The following is a 27,587-nucleotide window of genomic DNA, read 5'->3' on the forward strand; positions in this document are numbered from 1 at the left end:
TGTGTGTGTCAAAATCGTGATTAAAATCGAAATCGCAATAGGTATTTTTTTGTCCATATCGCACAGTCCTACCTCAAAATGCCTTTTATGACCTGATATATCAGCCTATCACATGCCACTGCACCATGGTACATTAATACCTTGATTTTGGATACACAGCATACAGTAGTATTGTTGAAGTATTTTAGAGTGCTATGTAAATATCAAGGTATAAATATGGTAATTGAGATATATATATAAAAGTACCATAGTATTACCATTTGATACTATCATTGCTTCATGGCATGACTGTTTTTTACTGGCATTGCACATACAGCCTCAAAGCCGACAGAACAAAGCTAACACGTGGGGGTTGGGGGTGGGGGGGTTGAGGAGGGAGAGCTTTTGGGGGTTAGGAGTGAAAGGGGGTCTAAGAGCGCTCCTGGTAGGTCCAGACCCCCTGTACCCCACCCCCACCCAAGCTCCTCTCCTTTCACCTGCTCTCATTAATGCACACTTCGCACATCATTAAGACGTTTGCTGCAGAATTAATAGAAAGACAGATTAAAAATAAATTAAGAAAAATGCGTTGGAGAATGCCTGCACGCACTTCATAAATCACCCGGGCAAAGGCAGGCGCTGGCTCCCTATAATTAACTGCAGACTATTTATTTTATCCTGACGGTATAAATTAGAATTCAGACACACAGATTATATTAGGGGTGTCTGTCATGCGGAACTGCAGCGAGATGTGCGGAATATTTTAAGGATACAAAGAGGAGAGCAGAGAAGAGGAATGAGAAAGAGAAAAGGGGGATGGGGGAAAATATAAAACGCATTTTTAGTGTTAGTACCAATTATTTTTACCAAAATAAGTGTACAGATGTGTGTGTGTGTGTGTGTGCGTGTCTGTGCAACTTTTTTGGTATATATACACTATACAGTGGGTGGCCAACCAATATGCCTAATACCACCACGTGTACAGCCGCCACAGGGCCACTGCATTAACTGCAAGTTAGTCCCCGTTCACGAAACTATCGCCAGGTGGCGCAAAGGGACAGTTTGCAAACTGAGTGCAATTATATTTTTTTGTAAAAGGAGATCAAATTACAAAATAAAACAAAAATAACTTTATAGTATAACATTATAACATCTTTAACAATCATTAGAAAATTAATTTAAAATAAATTTTTAGAAAGTTGATTTCAAAACATGAGATAGTCGTATAGGCTGCAGCCTAATGCATCAAAAAAAAAAAAAAGGTAATTTACAAAAAGGCTCTTAATGCATGTTATGGTTATTAAAAATTCATTATGAAACCATTAAAACTACACAATTTCGTTATGTTGTATTAAGGGGCTTTAATTTCCATCTACAGGCTAATGAAAGTTTTTGAACGAAAAATCCTGACCTTGGCCATTGGTCCACTGTGTCACGATCGGGTGAAGGAATGAGGCGAGGACTCAAATGCAGGAAGATAAGGGCATTTATTAATAGTAAAAAATAAACAAAACTACAACAAAAACTAACCTGAGGGGGAAGAACAGGCAGGCAGGCCAAGACAGGGCACAACACGGCAAGGCAAGAGGAACATACACACATCCGACAATACTCTGAGACATAACATTGAACAACGAACCAGCACAGGACTGCAGACACAAGGAGAATAAATAGTGAATCAAATGAGGAGGCTAACGAGGAAGACACAGGTGGAGCAACTAAAACAATAATGATGTAACAAGATGGGCGGGATCAGAAAATAGACAGGAGAGAGCACATGGCACCAAACAAACAAAACACAAGCCATGTGCTCACAGAAAAACACAGTGTCCATCCTGGGCACACCAGCTGAAGACTGTGACAGAACCCCTCCCTTAAGGAGCGAATTCCAGACGCTCCAACAAAAGAAATCCCGGTGGGAGGTGGAACGGAGGTGGATCAGGGAGAGGGAAGGCAGGCCAGGCCCGTGTAGTGGAAGAGAGCCTGGAGACAGAGGTAAACAAGGGTGCCAGGGCGGGGCCAGCAGGTTTGGAGGCAGCAAAAGCGAAGCCTGCCTCAAGGAAAGAGCCGGCAGGGCAAGCAGCTGAGGTAGAGCTGACATCAAGGGTGGAGCTGGCAGAGCATAGAGCTTGGGCGGCGCCGGCAGGGCAAGGAGCATGGGCGGTGCCGGAACCTCACCCAGCTCTGGGAAGGCCTCCAGGCCTTGAAGGACAGAAGAAGCCTTCTTCCTCCTCTTCCACCATTTCTGAGAGGGTGGCACTGCAGATTCGTCTGCTGCCTCCGGGGGCACTGCAGCCTCTTTGGCCACCACCGGGGGTGCTGCAGCTTTGTCGACCGCCTCTGGGGGCGCTGCAACCTCTTCGGCCACCAGCAGGGGCACTGCAGCTTTGTCTGCAGCCTCTGGGGGTGCTGCAACCTCTTTGGCCACCATCGGGGGCGCCGCAGCTTCGTCGGCTGCCTCTGGGGGCCCTGCAACCTCTTCAGCCACCACCGTGTATGCTGCAGCTTCGTCAGCCCCCTCTGGAGGTGCTGCAACCTCTTCGGTCACCACCGGGGGCGCTGCAGGTTCGTCGGCTGCCTCTGGGGGTGCTGCAAACTCATCGGCCTCCACCAGGGGAGGAGACAAAAAAAAACACCAAAGGGGACGATACAGCTTTGTCGGCCACCTCTGGGGGGGGGGGACTTGCAACCTCTTCGGCCGCCAGCAGGGGCACTGCAGCTTCGTCGGCCGCCTCTGGGGGTGCTGCAACCTCTTCGGCCACCACCTGGGGAGCTGCAGTTTCATCAGACGCCTTTGGGGGTGCTGCAACCTCTTCAGCCACCACCGGGGGCGCTGCAGCTTCATCAGCTGCCTTCGGGGTCACTGCAGCCTCATCGGCCACCTCTAGGGGTGACAAGGTGGACCCATTCTTCCGCCTTAATTTCATTTAAAATAAATAAATAAATAAATAAAACGGTTTTGTATACAGAATTTGGCCATGCAGGAGATTGGGGGAATCCATAAAATGTAAATAAATAAATAAATAAATAAATAAATAAATAAATAAATAAATAATAATAATTATAAAAAAATAATAAATTAATTAAATAGACAACACAATACAACTTAAGAATTTTGACATTTAATTAGAAAACAACCCCTGATTCACAACATTCGTTTCCAAACACAGAAATCAGGTAGAGCCCTGTACGGGCCTAAAGCCTAAGCCCTATAGCAGCCCTTGGCTGACAGCTTACCAGTATCCTCGGCCCGAGTCCGACTGGAGCCCGTGTCTCTTTTCTCTCTCACCATTAAAATAGTTCTCTGTCTGCGTGAACATGTCGAGCTCGGGCTGAAATGCAAAGCTCTAAAAGCAGGTGCAGTTTAGCTTTCCCGTGTCAGAAACTGATGGTTTATATTCACAATAAGCTACATAAAATACATATAAGACTGAATCCATGAAGGGCTAATAATGACAGTAAAACGTTAATATTATCGCGCTTTGAACAGGGTGAAACCAGGCTGATTACATCAGATATTGCAGAGAGAACAGAGAGAAATAATTGTTTTAAAGTTATTTGCAAATATTACTTCAGTAAGCCGGACTCCCAATCGAAGGGTTGTGAGTTCGAGTCTCGGGCCGGCAGGAATTGTGGGTGGGGGGAGTGCATGTACAGTTCTCTCTCCACCTTCAATACCACGAATTAGGTGCCCTTGAGCAAGGCATCGAACCCCCAACTGCTCCCCGGGCGCCGCAGCATAAAATGGCTGCCCACTGCTCCGGGTGTGTGTTCACAGTGTGTGTGTGTGTTCACTGCTCTGTGTGTGTGCACTTCGGATGGGTTAAATGCAGAGCACTAATTCTGAGTATGGGTCACCATACTTGGCTGAAGGTCACGTCACTTTCACTTTTAATTATTATTACAGCAAAAATTTGTTTTTGTTCCATTAATAATTTTTATTTGAGGCTAGGCTAAAAAATAAACGGTGCTATTACTATCGGTGCTATAAGTCAGTTTTATAGGCTATTCATCAAAAGCAGCATCAAAAAGCAGCTTGCTCACGGGCAGTCCAGTTCATATAAATACATACATATATATATATGTGTGTGTGTGTGTGTGTGTGTGTGTGTGTGTGTGTGTGTGTGTGTGTGTGTGTGTTAGGCCTATAAGATCAGCATTAGAACACTATAATAAACACACAACAATTATCTGCTTGATGACACTTTTATTTTTATTATTGTAAAGTGAGATGAATGAAGAGGGCGTCAGTCTTGCGCAAACATGCAATGCTCTTTTTACATCGTGTGCACTTTGTTGATTATAATGAAAGAACCTGAGTTTAAACGTGAAGATGTTTTATTAATCCCTCCATTCTTTAGAGTTTCAATGATTTGGCTAAATCGTGGCCAGGTTTAATTTATTTGTTTCTTGTTTTAGTTTTACTAAAATACAGGAAATAATTTATAAAACGTAACAATTTCTCAATCAGCGTACAAACAGATATTTTTTTCCTAATTAGTTATCTGTCAAAATAAAGGACAGGTAACGAATAACAAAGTATGTGCGTGTCAAAAATGCATTCTGTTTAATTAAAGAATTTTAAAATAAAAATTATTATTATTTTTTTTTTACTTATGACAAATATACAGTGGGCCTAATGTGTGAGAATACTGACATTTTGCATATAGATCCATGTATGTAGCCTAGCTCACTAAAATAGGCTACCCACTTTTAATGCTCTGATGAAAAGTAAACCACCATTTCTTTAGGATAATATAACAATGTTAAAAGTTAAATGTTTCAAATCTAAAATATGGTGTAATACTGTGTAGCTTAGAGTAAATATAAGCACAGGCTCAAAGGCTTGACATGTATCCTGCTTGAATTCGTTCTAAGAAATGCACATAACTTAAGTAGGCCTACAAAATTTTCATCTGTGAATATTAAATAGTTTAACTACAATGTTTTTCTTTCATTTTCTCTGACTGCAGCCATCAAATGTAACACATCCGCGAGGCAAAGCTGACGGCTATTTGCGAAAATGTGCTTTGATGCCTTTGTTTGATAACTTGTGGTTAAAGCGCCATTCAGCAGTCAAAAGCTGCAAATGCACTTTGCAGACGCGGCGGCGGTGGCACTTGCTTCGGTAGAAAGCACACTCTGGTTGGCCAACTTCTGTATATGTTGTATTGCAGGACTCTGACTTCTTCTACCTGTATCTGATAGGTCAGATATGTGTGTATATGTATGTGTGTGTGTGAGAGGAAAGCTCAGGCAACACACTGCCTACTTGTGGGCACAGTGCCCATATTGGACCAACTCTACTACTCTACATGGTCTTTAGTTCCACAACAGAGATGCACACATTCTGTTGTGTATATATATATATATATATATAAAATGCGCCAAACAAACAGCATATTCAACTACCTACAGTTCTCTTCATTCTCTATATAAACCCCTTAAATTAACCCATAACCCTTGCACATTTGCAGTCCAAAACAGTAACACTGCCCAAACCAATTGCATGAGTTTGGGGTGAAAACAGTGGAGATGGAGGGAGACTTACTTTTGCAGTGACCATAGTCCAGTACACACTAGTACACAAGCGGCTTACACTCTTCTGTGTCAGCCGTACCACAAGGATAAGTTTTTTACGTGTATTTACACTTTGATTTGAAAGCAAACAGCGCATCAGTGCAGCACGGCTGACACAGAAGAGCGTTTGCCATCTGCGTACTGCTCAGAATTGCTAAAATGGCGCTACGTTGAATTGGAGAGACACAGAGGAGAGGAATTGTTGAATAAAGTTATTTTTGTTTTCTTTGTGTACAAAAAGTATTCTCGTCGCTTCATTACATTACAGTTGAATCACTGATGGCAGATGGACTATTCTGATGAAGCTTTTCATACTTTCCTGGACCTTGACACTGTTATTTATTTGGCAGTCTATGGGACAGTCTCAAGCCTCCCTGTTTTCATCCAAAATATCTTAAATTGTGTTCCGAAGACGAGCAAAGCTTTTACGGGTTTGGAACGACATGGGGGTAAGTGAATAATGACAAAATTTTCATTTTGGGGTGGAGTATCCCTTTAACAATCAATAAAAGCTATTTTATGTCAGTCACTTAATTTAAATGTATGCAGAATCACATTAGGTAGCTCCACCCAAAGTAGAATCTAATTGGTCTATTGGTCTACCATAGCTGAATAATAAACACAAAATTTGTACTGATTTGTATTTTTGTCATGACAACTCTCAGTGGGATTAGCATGGTAATGTACATGACACTGTTAATGTATTTGGTCTTGGCGGAATAGATCTGCTACGCTGCTGCAGCACTGCCAATAAATACAAAACATGCTGCTGTGAGCATTGTAAGAAATATTGCTGCTGCACATATAACATATATGACTAACCCCCATAACATATATGATCACCCCAAGGCAGATCTATACAGGTGGAGCTGGGGAAGGTGGAGGGTTTTTTGAACTGTGCTACAACTGTTACCACAAGCATTAGCCAAGTATTTGAATGTGGCGCAGCAAGCTCATTGGCTACCAATACAGGAGAGAACCAATCAGCTGCGATGTGATAATGATGTCCATATGCCATATTGAGTTAGATCTATCGGACTGCGCCAACTAGAGTTTCATACCAGAACTTTGTATTTTTGCTTTCAGATAGGATGGACTAATGACTAGAGAAACCTGTCGGGATGCATCGTCATGTCATGAGCATCAACTTCCTTTTTTGTTGATTCAGAGCAGTACAGTTGACAGGTCAGAGTCACATCCACCAGTGCTAAAACCAAAAATACCCTCAACAACCCTGCGATGTGACCCATTAAAAGCCTTCCTCTTTGTTTATAAATGTTTGCGTGCCTCGAAGATACTTCCGTCCTTGTTTCGCAGTCACAAACACGCACAGAGATGACGAGGATCCTTCTCAGGAAGCACGTCATGTATGCAGCGGCCTCTTCATGAAAGAAAAGTGAAGACATAGGCTCCTGTCCTCTTCATTCACATTCGGCCACTTTGCCGGTGCATTAAGTCAGTCCACTGAAGACAGGCATCTTAAAACAAACCCCAGTGCTCTCAAAATCAATGACAAAACAGATGCACCACACCAAAGGCTTTTTACTTGTCCATTTTCTTCTATGAACACAAAAAAAAGGTATTTTTCCTCCATCTTTATCACTAGTTGAGGTTTTATGGAGAGGATAATGCATTTGGACCCTATCGCGTTACGGCTCTCACAAAGCTCAGTGGCAATTTTAGGCTTCCATCCAATTTTTGTATTCGGTCGCATCAGTCCAGCACCACAGAGACTTTTGCTTGAAACAGGATGTACAAATAAACATACGTACAAGCCCCCCCCCCAAAAAAAGAAAAAAAAAAGTCACAATGTAGTAATAAAAAGGATTGCACTGCAAAAAAACAGTGCGATCTGATACATCAAGCTCATTGCTGATGGCTGTTCTCCTCTCCCTCCTCCAAGCCAGGGGAGAGTAAATCAGTCTGGAGGAAATAAATACACACTTATTACGTTCTACGTGCTGCATACATTCACCTCTGTAATGTATTGCAGCATTCGGTGCGGTGCACGCTGGGGTGAAAAATGAGAATGCAGAAGCACTGCAGAAAGAAAAAAAGGATGTATAGTGAGACAGAGCTTGGTTACTACACACTAAGGTAATGATGTGGGGCTTTAACACAGTAATGAACGACTATAGATGTACATTTACAAAAACTAGCATCGGCTTTATTAAGGTGACCGTACATCATCTTTTTCCTGGACACACCCTCTTTTTGGACCTGACCGGGATTTCTAAATTGTCAAAATGTCTGGGATAAGTTTCAATATTGAAATGCTCTCCATGGTCTTTATACATTCTATGTACACATATTAGCATTGCTTTTACAGTTCTCTGTAGTTCTCGCCACAATTGGTTGATTATGTCCAATGCTTGCATGCTATTGGTCAAACTACATTTCTATCATCAAATATGCTTGTGTTAACGGATTATAACTTTTACAATAAAATCATAACATTTGTTGCTTGAAAAACATAAACTGAAATAATTTATTTTTTTATAAAAAAAAAATTATTAATTTAATTTAATTTATTTATTTTGCCAAGGCAATATTTTTGGCAAAACTGAAAATGACAAAATACAAAATTACTAAAATTTTAATTAAAACGAAAACTGTATAGTATTACTATATATATATATATATATATATATATATATATATATATATATATATATATATATATATATATTATATATATATCAGGGTTTTTCCGTTGTCCGGTAATTACCGGACATTGGCCGGGGAAAAAAATTAAATGTCCGAAAAAATTAAATCTCTCCGGTCAAATTGTCAGATTAAAACTGCCTAATTATGCCTAACGGCCCCACAATCTAAATCGACCGTTTGAAAGTTTTTAAACAACATCGCATGTTGCATTTCAAATAACTAACGGCTATAATATAGACGCCAAGGAGGATACTGAATCAGGAACGCCTGAAGCCTCAGATGTCCAGAGCCAGACAGCTCCGCCACCACCGGAGAAAAAGCCGATGTGTAGGGCGTATTGGTCGGAATGGAGTGACAAGTTCCCATGGCTAAGATGTGAGGTAGTTGATGGTAACGAAAAAATGTTCTGTTCGCGCTGCGAAAAGGCAGGACGACGCAACAGATTCACAAGAGGGTCGAATAATTTGAGAATGTCTGCTCTCATTGAACATAGTCAGAGCAATGACCATGTTGCGGCGCACAATTTAACGCCACAGAGGGGGGTTCTCATTGCCGAATCGGATCAAGACGAAGCAGCGAAGTTGCCTTGCGGAGAACAAGGTTACGCGCCTTATGCGCATTGCAAGTTGTGGAGAGACACTGGGAAGTTTTGATTTTTAAGTCGGCAGCTGCACAATTCAGCACTGCAAAAAAGCGTAAAAAAGTAACGTTAGCCAAAAATGACGCGAGACAATGTTATAGGCCTAGTCATTTGTTTGTTCAAGTTCATTTACCAAGGAGTCATTTCATACGGTGGCCAATTTAAATGTTACCAGCTAAATGAGACATACTGAGTTTATAATTAAGTTTGCTTGAGTAAAAACAATGCTATGTTCGGATATTTTATGTGGGGAAGGGGGGTTGGTTTGTTAAACTATGAAATGTGAAACCATAGTAAAAAACAATTGGTTGATTGACCCCAATCGGACGTTCATGTTTTTTTTCCGTCTATTTGAAAGTCAGGCTAATAAACATGTTGCATATACGGCCTGAATATGTCATTTTTTAAGTTACATAAACTGCTTTCAGTTTTCCTCAACTTGACTAATTAAGAGGCGATATTTGACCGGCATATCATCAAAATGTCCGGAAAACGAAACCTCTGCCGGTCACTTTGACCGGCACCATTTTTTTTCTAGCGGAAACTCTGATATATATATATATATATATATATATATATATATGTCACACCCCTGGACTCATTATGTTGTGTTTTCCCTGCATGTGCTCCATTCCCCATGTTCTGTGTTACCCAGTTTCTGTCTCCTGTGATTGTTGATTAGTTCCCAGGTGTGTCTCCTTAGTCCTTCGTTAGCCTGTCTTTAAATACCATAGTCTTTCAGTTCAGTTGGGTCGGGTCTAAAAACCAGTTACATATGTGTGTCTTCCTTCTGTGGTCCATGTTGGATTTACCCCTGTGTTGGATTCATAAAGACTCTCTCGATTATTCTTGATTATTAAAGTCTTGTTTTGTTTTTGCTTGGCTAGGTGTTCCTTCCTGAAAGAGTTTAGTTAGAGTGTTTACGTTATGTTTGTTTTACGGTTTTCCTCAGTCCTTTTTCTTTCTGTAGTGTTGTGTTTTATGGATCCCCACCTTCGCCCCGAATTCCTCCTCCTCCTGCTGGAGCAGGAAGGATGTTCTCTCAAGGACCATACAAGGCAGTTCCTGTTGCTAGCCCATCTCACCACCTACCCGGACGACGCGCTTTGCGCGTTCTATAACACCAGCATCAACATGGCGTGCAGAGCGCCATCATCCGAAGATGGTCCTCGGGAGAAATTTGCCGCATTTGTGGAGTGGACTCTGGCGAGAAACGGGTCACCTCTCACCGTCTGCCCCATGGAGGATCTCACCAGGTCCACTCCGGACCCAGAGTCCAGACCACCATCTCCCGACGTGCGGAGTGCATGCCCGAGCCCGCCGCTGACAGGGAGCCAGAGCCAGCCGCGACTGACGAGCCATCACCGCATAAAGCGAAAGAGCTGAGGGTCGCCACGGACCCAGACGCTGTGACGTCTGACCAGGTGGGTGAGCCGGCAACACCGCCTGCCATGAGGGAAAAGGAAACGGACAGGGTGAGCGTGGAGAGGAGCTCCACCCCCTGCATTGCGGCTGAGGGTGACTGGAATATGGAATGCCAAAAGGGCAAAAATGAGGTGGATTTTATAGACTGGAAATCTGAACTGGAGGATGAACTGCTCCCTCTCCTCTCTCTGACGTCTCCGCTGTCCTCATCCATGGCTCCTCCCACTGTCAGCTCCATCTTGGATCGTTATGACTGTGGCCTGGGTCCTGCTGGGCTCTTCCTGCTCCAGGTCCCTCCTGTCTCCTCCCTGTCTCCTCCCTCCGTGGTCTCTGTCTGCTGGCCCCCTCCCGGAAGTCCGTCCTTCACCGGAACCTCCTCCCAAGTTCCCACCCACTCCTCCCTCTGTTGTTCCTACGGTGCGAGGCCGCACCTTCCGGGATGGGGGAGTAATGTCACACCCCTGGACTCATGTTGTGTTTTCCCTGCATGTGCTCCATTCCCCATGTTCTGTGTGACCCACTTTCTGTCTCCCAGTTGGATCTTTATTAAGTTGGATTAATAAAGACTCTCTCGATTATTCTCGACTCTGTGTTCCTTCTGGCAGTGTAGCATGTCTCTGTCTCTGTCTCTGTCTGTCTCTCTCTCTCTCTCTCTCTCTCTCTCTCTCTCTCTATATATATATATATATATATATATATATATATATATATATATATACATATATACTCACCTAAAGGATTATTAGGAACACCTGTTCAATTTCTCATTAATGCAATTATCTAATCAACCAATCACATGGCAGTTGCTTGGGTGTGGTCCTGGTCAAGACAATCTCCTGAACTCCAAACTGAATGTCAGAATGGGATAGAAAGGTGATTAAGCAATTTTGAGCGTGGCATGGTTGTTGGTGCCAGACGGGCCGGTCTGAGTATTTCACAATCTGTTCAGTTACTGGGATTTTCACGCACAACCATTTCTAGGGTTTACAAAGAATGGTGTGAAAAGGGAAAAATATCCAGTATGTGGCAGTCCAGTGGGCGAAAATGCCTTGTTGATGCTAGAGGTCAGAGGAGAATGGGCCGACTGATTCAAGCTGATAGAAGAGCAACTTTGACTGAAATAACCTCTCGTTACACCCGAGGTATGCAGCAAAGCATTTGTGAAGCCACAACATGCACAACCTTGAGGCGGATGGGCTACAACAGCAGAAGACCCCACCGGGTACCACTCATCTCCACCAAAAATAGGAAAAAGAGGCTACAATTTGCACAAGCTCACTAAAATTGGACAGTTGAAGACTGGAAAAATGTTGCCTGGTCTGATGAGTCTCGATTTCTGTTGAGACATTCAGATGGTAGAGTCAGAATTTGGCGTAAACAGAATGAGAACATGGATCCATCATGCCTTGTTACCACTGTGCAGGCTGCTGGTGGTGGTGTAATGGTGTGAGGGATGTTTTCTTGGCACACTTTAGGCCCCTTAGTGCCAATTGGGCATCGTTTAATTGCCACGGCCTACCTGAGCATTGTTTCTGACCATGTCCATCCCTTTATGACCACCATGTACCCATCCTCTGATGGCTGCTTCCAGCAGGATAATGTACCATGTTACAAAGCTCGAATTATTTCAAATTGGTTTCTTGAACATGATAATGAGTTCACTGTACTTAAAATGGCCCCCACAGTCACCAGATCTCAACCCAATAGAGCATCTTTGGGATGTGGTGGAACGGGAGCTTAGTGCCCTGGATGTGCATCCCACAAATCTCCATCAACTGCAAGATGCTATCCTATCAATATGGGCCAACATTTCTAAAAGAACGCTTTCAGCACATTGTTGAATCAATGCCACGTAGAATTAAGGCAGTTCTGAAGGCGAAAGGGGGTCAAACACAGTATTAGTATGGTGTTCCTTATAATCCTTTAGGTGAGTGTATGTATATATATATATTATATATATATATATATATATATATATATATATATATATATATATATATATATATATATATATATATATATATAAGGGGGTGTAACGGTTCACAAAATTCACTGTTCAGTTCAACACAACACAGTGGTGTCACGGTTCGGTTTGGTACAGGGGTAATTGGTTATCTCAATGTTGGAAATATTTCTGTTTTAAACCATGGAGGCGAGCCAATGGATATCACACAATCATTGTGAAAAGTTTGTGCAAGAGTTATGCCGGTGAATGTCTTAATCTCAGTCAATTCGCTATACAGAAAGTGAAAAAAACAGAATGACGGAGAAATTAACGTATTTCGTGTTAAACAGGTTGTTTTTGAAATTCTGTGCTTGAATAGGCTAAAGCTTTTTAATTCATGAATTTTTAATGATGATTGCTGAGTTAATATTTTAATTATAGGCTTATAATTCATTGAAGCATGTATAGACCTGCTTTACAAGACCTTTTTTTTTTCTTTAAAACATTTTAATTAAAAAGTAAATAGCCTAATCTTTTGTTATCCTCGCAGCGCATTAGTTATGCGGTAATACTGTGGGACAAATTAACAGTAATTTTAATTTAATAATAAAAGTAACTTTATAATAATAACAGGCCTAATAAAAATAAGAATGTAACAGGCCTACATTAATTAGAGATGCCAAATCCTTTTAATATTGCCAATAATTGTTGTTATTGACTATATATTTATTTATTTATTTCATCAAAAGTTTAGACGCAACCCAGCACGATGAGGTTATCGCAGGGCCGACCGCTACACCAGTTTGGGCTCCATGGTGTAGCACAGTGTCACTGAGAACATTACATTTCATTACCGAACCAAAAGCCTCAATACGAATATGTATATCGTTACACTACTGTTGTATCTTTATAACGATAAATAACACTGGTGACAAGAATTCGTCCTATTACCAGAATTCATGTCCCAGAAATTGCCTCATTCTCTGAAATGAAAATGCCATAGCTGTATATGTGAAACCAGCATAAAAAGCGTGGCACAGCTTCGTGTACAGAAGCGAATGGCTGGTTCCATCTGTACTGCACAAATGAAAATATGTAAATTCATGGATGAGCCTGCAAAGCTGACACATGTCAGTGGCAAATAAAGGTGCAAACCACTGAGAAGCACACATTACTATTGCAAAGCACAAAACATTTGCTAAAAGAGTGCATTTGTAAGCTAAATTAAATAAATTAAACACATTACAATAGGGCTTGTTAACATTGGTTAATGCATTAGGTATGAACTAACAATAAACAAATTTATAAATAGAAATTAGTTGATTTCTGCATAATTGCATTTAACAAGTTGTATAAATGGTATATTTATAGCTGATTGCTAATGCACTAAAAATACATTAAATAATTTTTTATGTGTCCTCTTTTGTGAAAAGCACAATATGGTGCTTTATTCATATTCATACATTCTGGCTGTCTTTCACTGATCTGTACTACTAACAATATAGTTAATAAAGAAACCACAGTTCTCAGAATGCCATGTTCCACCAACGCATTCCACGTAAGCTTCACGGGTTACACACAAGCCAATCACACATCTGTCATGCAACCGTCAAACCCCCTGCACAGCATCCCGGCAGTTTGGCCCACAACCAGTAGGTGTCTCTCTTTCACTGTGCACGGCCTTCATCCCGTCTGCCGCCCACCGCCAACCCCCTCCCCTCTCTCAAAATCCCCATCTCCACATAATATATACACCATCATTTGAAAATGGCAGCTTTTTGAAAATTCACCTTGATTATCAGACATTAAAAGTGACTTGAGCAGCGCTGAGTGTCTGGCTGGGGAGATGGCTGCAGACAGCCGAACAATGCGGCGGGCGCGGCATTAACGCCTCGCTGGGCCATGCAGCCGCGCAAGGGAGAGGCAGCCCTTTGTTCTCTCCCTTATCCAATTATTTTTAACGTGCGCCTCTTTCACAACAACAAGAGAGAATTTAATTTTAATGCACTCCGTAAGAAAAGCCCCCTAAAATACATCTATTCTTAAAAGAAGGAGGAAAGAATACGGACAAGGGGTAAAGAATTAATCAGGGCGTGTGTGTGAGCGTGGAGTGCAGGCATTGCAATGTCTGCAAAAGTAGCCCTTACAAATACCGGATGCATGCAATCGCTCTCCACTAAAGCGAGAAACGCGGCACACATGCTGCGTGGGGCAAAAACACATGTGTCACTTTCATGGAGCGAAAAACAAACAACCAAAACGCCCGAGATTTCATATAAAATGGGTTTGAGAATAAAAAAGCTGGGGACTCTTGCAGGAAGGTATGCACCCAAATATTTTTCTAATTGGACGAGCACTTTATCTTGCTGTCAGCGAGGTTATAAAAATGCGCGCAGTTCCCAGAAGGAGAGAAGCAGCTCTATAGCCGGCCCTTTATTACTGCACGCAAGTGTCTGATATATGCTCCTGCATTAACCTTTCATCTGAGCCCAACACACACACACACACACACAAGCAAGCAAGCAAGCGTGTTTTATGCAGAAATTCTGAAATTCTGAGTTGTTGTTGTGAATGTTACAGGGGTGATTATATACTGGGAGTGCAGCAAAAATGCATTTAGTCAATCATACGGTGCATTAATACATCGTCTGCATGCAGTCAGGTACACACACACACCTCAGCAACACGATTCAACCTGACAGAAAAAGCAAATTAGAATCTGGCGTGTTCTGCGGAAGGCTGTTGCCATCTTAGCCGCACTACGGCCAATTTTCTCAGCAGTATGAAATGATTGTTTTTTTCTTATCAGCGTCGAGGCAGCATCTACAGCAGTGAGAATTTAAAATGAAAAGCTCTTAGTTTTTGTCCCCAGGAACACAAAATAGACAAACACCCGAACGTGTGCACACACTCACGCTCGCGCGTGCAAAATTAGATCTTAGGTTCTAGGCTAGACAACTAACTGTTTGTGTATAAGCCTCGCTCTGCGGCACAGCAAAAGCAATTCTCTGGAGATGGTGAAATTAAAGGGCAGAATCCAGCCTGTTTATGGTTGGCATTCCGCTCTCCTCTCAATCAAATGTTTTATTAGCAATCATTTGGCACTCTCCGGGCCCTAACACTCCTCCGCCAGAGGAAGGAGGGGGGCTTCAGGAGGGAGCGCTGGTACCCGCTGACCCCCGCTGGACTGCACACAGCTGATTACTCCCACCTGGAGCCCGAGGTCACCATTAACCTCCACGAGGGCTCAAGCGGCCAGCCGTCCCCACTGCTTCCCCACGAGGACGGAGGGTTACAAAGACTCAACCAGAGAAGAATCAAAGACTTAAGAGTGGGGAGAAAAAGAAAGAAAGACATGCCATGGTTTCATGTGGCAGAGATTGTGATTTAGGTGTGAGAGACTGAATTTGGTTAGCATTAGGAGGCACAAGACAGTTGGAACTATGGTTTAGTGGTTAATGCTCAAGCCTTGGTGCTCATGTGGGAAATGCAGGTTCGATTTTGGCACCGATTCCGTCCACCCTGAACATCTTTGGAACATAAAACTCTTTGAGCCAATCACCTGATCTCTAAATATCATGTGACTTATCATGTGCTGCCTCCCTTTTTGCCTGCTATTAGTTTTTGGTTTTTAAATATGGTTTATAGTTTTAGATTTTTTAATTTAATTAATTATTTTAAGTACAATTTAAACTATATCCAGTTAAACTAAATACATGAAAATGTGTTCATGTTTCCCCGGCAAATAGCTAAAATAAATCATAAAATAAAAATAAAATGGTAACACTTTTATACAAGTTCACATTCATTTATTTATTTATTAAGAAACAAAAGCTTTTTATGGTTTGACTTTACTTTAATTACCCTGGTGCTAGAAGCCATTTTTCTTTAATGGCAGCAGAAATGAACTTCACAAGTTAATAGCTTCTTGAGGGATGTGCCAAGAGTATACAACGTGCCTTAAAGGGACTGATATTAGCCCCCATCTATCTCTTGATTGCTTTTCAATCAAAAAAGGTCAAAAAAAAAAAGTGATAGTTCAAGTGACAGTTCTGTTGACAGGGTAACACTGGGAGATGTTAGAAATAAAAGTGTGAGTAGCAAAGACCTGCTGTTACCTGCTGACTGACTGAACTATGCTGAGATTTCAGCCTGGACACTTCCTCCTCCAGCCGCTGGATCTGCTCAGCCTGGGAACACACATACACAAAGATCATGAAATTCACATCACAAATGTTTACCATCAAACACAGAAATGTTTTGAGAAGGAGACAATAACCAGAGCAAAGATGGTAGCTCAGAACAAACAGAGCAGTGAGAAAATGGCTGCACTGTTCTGTCATAATGAGAAGTGGAGGTGTGTTTGTGTGTGTGAGTAAGTGTGTGTCAGGTTCCCCTGCTCTGCTCTCATCACATCTGCTGTCAGTAATCTGTTCCTGAGCCAGCAGTGCTGGGATTAAGTGCAGGCTGCAGATAAAGGATGTATGCGTCATTAAAACACACAGGACAGGCACGTACACACTCACACAGTCACAGGTGAGTAATAATGTGTCCAAAGTTTCAATCACAAACACAGCTTAATTTCTGTGAAAATCATGAGCGTTAAGAGTGTGGAAGTGTGTGATCTGTGGGCAGACGGGCTTGTGCCGGGGGCTTATTTTAACTTCAGATACGAAGGTCTTTCAAAAGGCAAAATTGTCCAGCTGTGCAGTGGAGTAATAATGATTTTAAAAGCAATAGTTCAGCCAAAAATGAAAATTCTCTTATTATTTACTCACCCTCATGTTGTTACAAACTCTGTGACTCGCGTTCTTTCCAAAAAGCACAATAAAGTAGTTCATATGACTTATATGCTATAAATGAAGTCATATGATTTGTGTGAGAAAAAGATCAAAATTTGCTATTCACTGGAAACCTTGAGACAATATATTTAAATATGTGGATGAAACTGGAGTACAATAATGGACAGAGAATTTATGTCTGTCACTCATAAAGCTTGAGATGATTTGAAATATAGAGTACAGGACCGACCACTTCTATGGCTCCTTTTAGACATATCGACAAGTCATTCTGGTTTAGAACATCATGAGTATGAGAACTAATGAATGCATTTTCATTTTGGGGTGAGCTATGCCTTTAAGGAAACGATATGGCATCCATGTATAGGAATTATAGGTCTGATTCTAGGTGAGGCTTTGCAGGTAATGCTGAAAAATACTATGTTTAGAAACTTCTCAGAAGAAGAAATCTGATTAAAGTTCCAGATCATGAACAGAAGATAATCATAAAACAAAAAGAATAAGAATGTAGCACCCACGAGCTCTCAGTGATATTCTGACAGGAAGATCAAAAACTTTCTGCCATACACAATTTCATGTGCAATTTCAAATCCAATGCAAAATTCAGGCCTTCTGGGACAAAAAAGGGTCTGAAAACTGATAGAAAGAAACAAGGGGTAATTCTGATAAAAAAAAAATTAAAAAAAAAATTAAAAAATATATATTTTAAATAATTGGTCTGCAAATTTGAATATACTAAACCTTTTTTTTTTTTACAAATTTGCTTTTGCATAACTTTATTTTATTAACAAAGTGACAAAAACAGAACAGACAGTACTCTGGTAAGTTATACAGTTCACTTTAACAAGTACCTCTATCCTAAACATCTGTCAGTATAATGCATGTTCAGGGTAAAAACTATTCCAAAAATCTGAAGTCTGTAAAATTGCTTAAGACAGCTCAATAAAATGAGTAGAGGTCAACTGGATAAACAGAATAGCATTAACCACGGTAATGACTCCCAGACCATGTGACATTACAGAGAGGTCAGAGACTATGAGCAAGCAGCAGATGGTATATGAATGACAGAGGCCCTGTCCCAAATCACACCCTAACACCCTCGCGTTCTTCTGAGTCCACACTTTTATGATGAAATGCTGCTTTGACTGCCAGGTAGAAGTCTGCATCAAGTGTGCATAGCAGTCACAAAGGGGATGTTCACTAAAATGATGAATGGGACAACCTATGGTATCATGACACGCATATGCGGCGGACACTGTAATCTCTGGCCTAGGACACACTTCATGTGCACTTGCGGACTTACAATGACATATAAACTAGAGAATGACAATAGTTTCTTGGACATGTCCAATGGTAATAAATGGTATTCACCGAAGTACCTTGGAATACCATGAAGATACTGTGGTATATATGAATATTCATCATTCAGTACCATGGTATTAACAGCCAATAGCATTACTGCACCATGTTATCAGTTTTATCTAAGTATCACTGGTACACTATTACAGTTTTATTATTTTGAATTGGATTTTGTTTACATTTTCTGGTTTCACTTTAATTTGGTCATTTTGTTTTTAAATTTCAGTAATTTTACTGTGTGTTTTCGCCATTTTCATTATTGTTATTTTTAAATGTCTATATGTGACCCTGGACCTGGTCTTAAGTCGCTTGGGTATATTTTTAAAAACCTTGTATCGGTCAAAATTATCAATTTTTATGCCAAAAATCATTAGGATATTAAGTTCCATGAAAATATTTTGTAAAATACCTACCATAAATATATCAAAACGTATTTTTTGATTAGCAATATGCATAGCTAAGAACTTCATTTGGACAAATTTTCTGAGTATTTAGATTTTCTTGCACCCTCAGATTCCAGATTTTCAAATAGTTGTATACTGGCCAAATATTGTCTGATCCTAACAGACCATACATCAACGGAAAGCTTATTTATTCAGCTTTCAGATTATGTTTTATACAATTTATACATTTATACATGATCTATACAATTTAAAAAAAAATTAACCTTATGTCTGGTTTTGTTGTCCAGGGTCACATTTATTTTATTTTTTTTATTCATTTAATATTAATCAGCTTATTTAGTTTTAGTTATTTTAGTAGTTCCAGTTAAACTAAACAAAAATGAGAAACAAAAAAGCTAAAATACATATAGATAGATATGATAATTAAAGGTTATTAATGATAATAACCCTGCATGGCCAGGTACATTTCCATTCCTAGCACAAATACTCAAGTGCATACTGAATATTCACCGTCAGTTTGATTGTATTAGTAAATTGTGAAATATCCAATCTCACTTTGTTTTTGGCACCCTGCGTCCCTTCCCGGCACTGACTCAACTGGGCTTGAACAACAGACAGCTCATCCTCCAGTTCATGGCATTTCCTCCTAGGTTCTTGTGCCTCTTTGCTCTGCCATGGACTGAACCAAACCAAGCTCCGCAGTGACTCTGTCCGCCTACAGGGCGGCGCCAGACATGAGAAACTTAATGCAATTGAAGCTTCTTTCCAAGGGTGCACACAGACACACTCATTCAATCTGACCCTTGGTGGAGGTGACCTCCTTGCAATCAGCCCCGTGGAGCACTTATTTCCCAGCTATAATCAGACTCACTCACTAAGACCTGACCTTTTCTCAGCAGCCCCTCAGCCATGGCTATGTATAACTCCAATATAAAACCCAGCCCCCTAGAGAGAGACATCTGCTAGAGCTCAGATCCACGGCCATACAGGTTAATGAAGGAGAGAGAGCACGAACACATACACACAACACCTCTGCACAAACAAGCTAAAAAGATTTCGGACTATATGAAGATATGCTGCACCCAATATCAAAGTATTTCCTGTGGCACAGGGTTATACTTCTAATTTTATGTTATGCTCATGGTAACAAACTAAATTAAAGAAACATTTTGGTACCAAGTTCCTTTAGCAAAGTGGCCTTCAATTTCACTTAATGGCCATTTTAGTAACATCCCAAGCTATTTACTAGTCACGCAAGTGCAGCACCATTCTTCATCATGAAATACCAAAATCTCCAAAACCAGATTCCCTTTCACCTCTGAGAGCTACAAGAGAGCAGACACACTTCATATACAGTAGCTCTCCTATAGTTAACAAAGTATTTTATTACAGCTAAAGCAATGAATAGTTTTGACAGATCATGTGCACACATATGAGATAAAAACATTGCTGTGTTATTTTACACAGAGTGGACCTCCCACTAATGGCGGTCTCCATATTTAGTCACATGAATGAAGTACTACATACAAATAAATAGAAACAGACGTGACTGAATAAATGTGTCCTCTTTCTTTTGTGAAATAGGAGTAAATACCACTTTTTTTCTGTGTGACTAATTTTCAGTCCTGACAAATAATTAATTCTTTGTAAAACATTGATGCTTTTGGATTTAAATCTTTAAGTAAACAACAAAGCATGCAAATAAACGTCCGCTTCTATCATGTTCGTTTTGTGATCTCTCTAGCTCCAGTGATTTATTTCTGTTTCGTGACATTGTTCCAGAGAGACGTGTGAAGAGCAGGTTTTAGCTTCTGGCCCGATGGTGGAAATGCATCATGATTTTGACCTCGGTGCTACAGGTCCGAGGTCCGCCCGGCCCATTTAAAGCACTAGCTCACACTGGAAAGGTGGCTATGTAGTTCTCATACTTTGGCTTTATTTATAAATGGTATTAACATTCTGTTCAAGTGCTATCATTTTGAAATGGGACAATGCTAAATAAAATAATTAATTATCCTAATAAATGAAATATAACAATAATAATAAATATTTTGAGATTTATTTACTTCAAAAACATTGGGATAAAAAGGCATATGGCAACACTGCAGTGTAAACCAGGGTCATAAACACCAATAATTAAATATGGTTGCCTCAGTGGTCTAACAGGTCTTGTCAATGTCAAAATGATTGAGATGGTCAGTCAAATCAAAGAAGGCAGACAGTTATCAGAACCAGAACATGAATTCCAGAGCACTACTTCAGTGGAAGCATGGCAAGATGTAAGTAGTTAGAGGGGTTATATGATGCGATTTCATGTTTTCCTTTGTCTTTGGAGTGTTACAAGCTTTTTGTGCATATATAAGATCAGTAAAATTGCAAAGACTAAAGTCTCAAACCCAAAGAGATATTCTTTATAAAAGTTAAGACTCGTCCACGCCCTCCTAAAATGGCTCGTTTAAGCACGTCACCACATGTCTACGTCACGATGTTGGAAGAATTGCATAACGCCGCCCAAATGTTGACGCAAAGAAAAAAGGCATAACTTTTATTCTCGCTGTTGCCGCTGGTGCCATGTTGCGGAGACGCTGTTTCATTGTGAAAGCGAAAATACTTTGTTTGGCCTTCCAAAAGAGGACACAACTAGAAATCAGTGGTTAAGTTGTATTTACAACACTGTTCCAGAACAATTCAACCCAAATATTCAGATGAGTGCAGCACATTTTATGGAGGACTGTTTCCTGATCCTGTGAGAGAAGACTACAATGCTGGCTGATCTGACTCACAGTCTGTAAGTACGTTTACATAAGTAAAGGTTTCACCACTGATGATTCAAATGTAGATCAGCAGTTCTCAATTCCAGTCCTCGCACCCACTTGCTCTGCACATTTTGTATGTTTCTCTTATGGCTTCAGATGTTTGCTCTATTCGAAAGTAAGTGCCCTGCTAAGTGGATATCACAGGATATTCCGCCATGATTCCAGTTCGAAGCGAACGTATATGCTCCATTCAAAGTGCATTGAAGTGTGCGAGATGTCAATTTAAATGATATTTATTTACAGTGGTATATGATGTCACACTTGTCTGTAAGTGAAGATGTTGCGCAGATCCGTGAATGAATGTTCTGAAGTGAAGTATACTTCAACATATTTCACCTTATCATGGAGAAGGGAGCAATGAACACTGTGTAGGGACCATGTCAATGGGAACACAGTTCATGCACGGAGATCACTTCTAACAAGTTGATTATCTGAATCAGGTGTGTTAACAGAGAGACATGCAAAATATGCAGAGCTGGGGGCGCGAGGACTGGAATTGAGAACCGCTGGTGTAGAGTAGCGCTTGTTTGTTGTTTCTCTGATCACAAATGCAGACATAGTTTTATGTTTACGCGGCCCGATGCAACACAACACGTAAAAACACAGTATAAGTCATTATAATTCGTAATTATGTCCCCACTGCAACAAATGGCTTGTTTGTAATGGGCTTTATTGTTTTTGTTTTGTAGCGCCAGTGTTCTGACCAGGACACGCATCACAGTATGGAAAGGGGTGTAACATTTCTGTTACACACTTGAGGCATTCGGCCAATCAGAATGCACTGGATAGCTGGCCAATCAGAGCACACCTCGCTTTTCAGACTGATGAGCTTTGTAAAAATCAATATGTTTCAGAAAGGCGGGGCATAGAGGAAAAACAATAATGTACAGTATGTGGAAAATAATGTGTTTTTTTAACCTTAAACCGCATAAACACATTTTATTACACCAAATACACAAAATAATGTTCTTTTTAGCAACATCATATGACCCCTTTAAACATTTATGATGCTACTGTTTAAATGTTTTATAAAAGAAATGTTAAGCAAATGACAGCAACATATGCAACATCAAATGAAAAACAATATGCATCACTGGATATTGCTATGATAAACACAGCGCTGGTCTTAAATACGCTGGTATTTCCGCCATCCATATACTTTTCATGATAGCCAACATTTCAGCCTCACGTGTAATGCAGCTCACAGTCACTGAACGGGTATGAATTGATCATGTAAAACCCCGGACAAGTTTTCTTGCAAACAGTTTGTGTTTCTTGCGCACAGTGTGCACCCAGTCTGTAAATATGATATTTATTTAAAACAGCATTGGTGAACAAAAACGTGATACTGCATCCACAGCAATAGGTGTCAGTATAAAGTGCAACAGCACTATTGCACCAATCAGTAAATCATGAAGAAAAAATACTTTTAAATATATCTGCTAAACAGAAACAACAACAAAAATTTGCACTACCTCTATTTTTAGAACTGTCCTAAGAACTGAAAACGATACTGCACACAAAACTCAAAAGGCTTACAAAGTAATGAATATGGTTAAAATACTATAAAGCAGTGAACACTGAGATGATAAAGGTGCCCCTCATGATAACAAACAAACTGCGGCTGGAGCATAAAAGTCCATGAACTTAACTGTGGGAGTGTCAGTAAACAGAGGCACTGTGAGATTGTTCTCTGAGCAATCAGTGTTGAGCTCCCCCAACAAGTCTGCCATGACGCCTAGCGACAGGTGACACAGCCACTGCTGACGGACAGCACTGGCCTGAGCTCTGATTGGTCAGCAGTCCCATCCAGGAGGGGAGGGCTCAGAGTCTCACTGCAGCAAACACAAGCTTGCAGCTACGTGCCTAATACAACATACTGTTTGTTTAGTTAGATGCATTTAAAATATGCATGTGTTACAGCTTACAGCCTGAAAGAGAGAAAAACAATGTGGCTTAATAACATTCAATATCCAAATGAGAATAAATGGAGAATACAGCTTTAACCTTCTCAGATTTTTGTCATTTATATGTGTCCTTTACTAGTTTCAGAAGAGATCTACAGATAAAAAAAAAGTCTGCAAAAATATTTCTCACCAATTTCTCTCAAGATCAAATGATACTGTATAGCCATCCTGAGAAACATATCATAGACAAGGTTGATACATAAAAAAAATACAAAATAAATAAATAAATAAAAAACATAATTTAGATCCTAAAGTCTCCTGAGGTTTGTTTGAGAGAGTTAATTTAGGAGGGTTTCGTGACATGTTATAAGTATCTTTTTGCATTTTTCCTTCCAGAGTAAACGTCTTCTTTGAGATCATGTTCCCTGGCATCTGGCAGGAAAATCCTGGGACCCTCATCACCTCAACAGGGGAGGGGGAAACACCTGTCTCAAAGTAAACTCTAACTTCAGTCGAGCTGGAAGAGTTCAGGCAGGCACAGCCAGCTGCTCAACAAATGCATTGCACTCTCTAAAACAAACCTGAAATATAACAAGGTTAGCAGAGTCACCTTAACAATTAAGGAGCTTATTTGGTCCCAAAAAACAGAAGTTTTCAAACACCCAACAAACTGGATATTAAGTATTTCAGTGAGCCAAAGCATCCATTCACATGTCAAAGTTGCAACTGGAGCTCACAAGCCGCTGTCATTACAGCAAACTCCATGTAGAAAAACAACAGAAGCTTCAAACTACATAAAGTATCTTGGATTTAGATCATCTCTCTCTCTCTCTCTCTCTCTCTCTCTCTCTCTCTCTCTCTCTCTCTCTCTCTCTCTCCAAAAATCTTTCCTGACTAACATTTCCTCTTGGAAAACTTGGTGTGTTACAGCACAAGCCAGTTCTTTATAATTACAGCTATTCTTCTTTTTATATGGAATGATTTTACTGCAAATGTAGTGGTCTGAGATTAAAGTATGTCATAAAGAAGAGTCCAGAGCAAAAGCATTGACATTGAGAAAGCAAGAAAGAGGGAGAGTGTGTGGGCCCGAGCAGCCTGGGCCTGGCGGTGAAGCTTTTACCTGAGCCTGTAGCTCCAGATCTTGCTTCCTGGCATCTCGTAGCTGCCTGTGCAGCTGCTGTTTGCGGTCGTGTCCCCTCTGGAGCTCCTGCTGGCTTTCTTGCAGCTGTCTCTGCAGATCCCACAGTCTCTGCTCTTGGACGTCCAGCTATCCAACCACAATAGAGGGCAGGGCGCAAAGGAAGAGAAAATCAATCCATTACAAAGAGCCTGTTTCTCTGCTCGCCTGCTCGATTCGCAGGACCCTTCATGGCTAGAGCTTCATGTTCATCTGGCCCTCATCGCAGCCCCAACATCCACCCCGAGCGGTTCTACGACCCTTCACATACACCCTAACACTCCAGACAGGCTAGTGCTGCCCTGCACTGAATGCAGAAGCAAAAATCAATGCTTCTTAACCAAATGCGAAATCACAGCTCATTGTTCGACAGGAAGAGCGGAATAACAAGCAATACTTCTGCAGGCGGATCTTTACGATTTTTAGTTACATGCACAAGCAGTTTGCACCATGTCACTCCATTATCCACTTTTTAGAGCAAAAAAGTATTCATTAATGTTGTTATTTTTCAAATAATTAAAGCAAGGCCCACCACGACACATCGAAAATAAATAATTATTATTGTAATTAGCACAATATGGTCACCTGCTAAAGAGAATGGAGAGGAGGGGAAGATGGGAGTCCAGAAAAAGAGAGAGGAGGAGGAGGTTTGGCAGACCCCTGGTTCCGGTCCAGTCTGACATTATCAAGCATCCTCTTCTGCATTTCAAATCGTCGCACAATGACAGTCGCATATCCAAAATGGAGGCCCGGGGATGATCAATTAATCAGCCTCGCTCATTAGAGGCCCGAGAGTAATCCACAAATTCGCCTAAGTCACCTAAATCACACAGTCGCCTCTCGCCTTACCCATTGATTGTGGTCTGGTGACAAGCACTTCAAGCCTTGCCTCGTCTTGCCATCCGTCTGTTAGCATAGCGAACGCTCAAATTCCTGCCAGATTGTGGACTAAAACAATGAGGGAAGAATGAGAATCGTTTCCCTTTAATCCTAAAAACCCAGCTCATCCTTTTGCTCTGCTTTTCGGTGTGTGATGCAAGCCGATAACCCTGCTCTTTCTTTGCCTTACAATTGCGCTCTCTCTCCATTCTCCCCTCCTAAACTGATCAATACTTCATTTAAATCATGACATTAGCACACTACAACTGGAAAAAAAGCGGAAAGGAATAGCAAAATGCTTCTTATGGCAAATGACGGGTTGGAAAATGGATCATGCATCTGATTAGTGACCATAATTGTTTGTTTATAAGTAAAAACTAAGGTTAAAATGCATGTGGCGCTCAGGACTGACATCATTGTTTTGATTTGAGCTCCTGAGACTGACTGATCAATATCGCATTTGAATCCAGAGAGAGGGGCAGTGTCGCTTTAGCACTCGGCGTTAAATGAAATGCAAATAGCGCTGCTGTAATCAACACATATTTTGGACGTTATTGTCCGCTGAAACAAAGCCAAATGATATTTCCATACACAAAGAACGTGTAGCCATACGCATTGGCGGTTGCGTGATATGTGCCCTCATGCATTTGTTTATTCATGCAGTATGGCGTGAGAATAATCAGAGCGCTATGCAAACACTGCACACTTAATACTTGAAGGGATGGTTATCATCAACGCAGTGGGGGTGTGGGAGGAGAGAAGAAGAAGAAGGGAAAAAAAAGTAATTTCCTGTCGCGGATCTGCATAACAGGCGCGCGAGAGAGCGAGAGCGAGTCTTATCTGCCTAATGGTCATTAGCGGAGCTTATTTACCTGAACGCTCTGGGCATCACGGGCCTGATGAGAGTGGAGCAGGTCTTGCCGGAGTCTTTGGATGCTCGCGTCCCGACGTGACAACTGCGGTTCGGGTTTCCCATCCCAAACGTGGCGAAGAGGAAGGAATGGAGGGCGTGAGGTGTTTTTGAGAGTACAGAGAGGGAGGTGGAGAGAGAGAGGGAAGGGAAGAGTGAATCACTCCAGGAACATGCACTTACATATAGCTGGGTGCCAATGTCAACCAATGAGCAATTAGGCAGACAAGACCAAAGTTATTGATCGGGGTTTGGAGCTGTTTTTCCCAGGCTAACTAAGCTGAGTATGTGTGATGGCTGCAGAGGAGAGAAGGAGGGGGGGAGTTCGGAAGAGCGACTCCCTCTTGCTCTGGCTGGGCCTGTAGTGCTGAAGAGGGGCCGGTCATTTAACCTTCTATTGATCTTCCTCCTAAATAACCCCCCTCCCTTCACAGATGTGCACGTCCAATGTATGCACTTAATGTAGACTACTCAACTGTCAATACATTACACAGTCAGATTTGTCTGCAAGATTGCTACAGATAGGCTACCGTGTTTTGCACAAGAGATCAGGGTTCTTGGGAACAATCATGTATTACCAACCAGATTGCAGACTTTAGCATTGCTTTATGGACTTGTTTACACTGGGTTTGAGGGTAGGCACCATATTTCCTTAGAGATAAATTACAACAAGGCTGTAAGGGATAGAATTATAGTTTTTCAAAAGGCTGTAGTATAGAGTCTTTAAGGGATAGTTAACAAATAAATGGAAATTCTGTCATCATTTACTCACCCACACGTTGTTCAAAATGTGCATGTTTTATACACAAAAGTAGATATTTTAAAGGCTGACTTAAAGTCAGTGGGGACAAAAACGATGAGACATTTGGTGTTTCATAGAAGAAAAAAAAGCATAGAGAGCAACATGAGGATGAACTATCCCTGTAGGTTCAAATCTAATTTTCATGTCAGCTTTTTTTAGTTCTATGGAAATTAATTCGGAAGGCAGATTGTAAATGCTTCATTGGCTTAACAATAAACACCAAGAACAACAGCAATTGAACACACTGTACATCTATCCCTTACAGACTTGTTCTCATCCATGTAAAATCAAGCAAGCC

The 27,587-nt window shown here is 41.0% G+C and overlaps 1 protein-coding gene across 2 annotated transcripts in view; it reads right to left on the bottom strand.

Annotated features, from left to right (window-relative positions):
• Positions 1–27,587, bottom strand: part of LOC109053859 (trichohyalin-like) — a 227,183-nt gene that overhangs the window by 84,677 nt on the left and 114,919 nt on the right. For both annotated transcript variants that reach the window (XM_042728648.1, XM_042728646.1), the window contains exons 6-8: positions 26,450–26,533; positions 24,642–24,788; positions 16,355–16,426 (exon numbers count right to left, since the gene is read on the bottom strand). In XM_042728648.1, coding sequence (XP_042584582.1) covers positions 16,355–16,426; positions 24,642–24,788; positions 26,450–26,533 — 303 coding nt within the window. The remainder of the gene's footprint in view (positions 1–16,354; positions 16,427–24,641; positions 24,789–26,449; positions 26,534–27,587) is intronic.

The sequence above is a fragment of the Cyprinus carpio genome, chromosome B7 (genome assembly GCF_018340385.1).
Source record: "Cyprinus carpio isolate SPL01 chromosome B7, ASM1834038v1, whole genome shotgun sequence".
Classification (NCBI taxonomy): domain Eukaryota; kingdom Metazoa; phylum Chordata; class Actinopteri; order Cypriniformes; family Cyprinidae; genus Cyprinus; species Cyprinus carpio.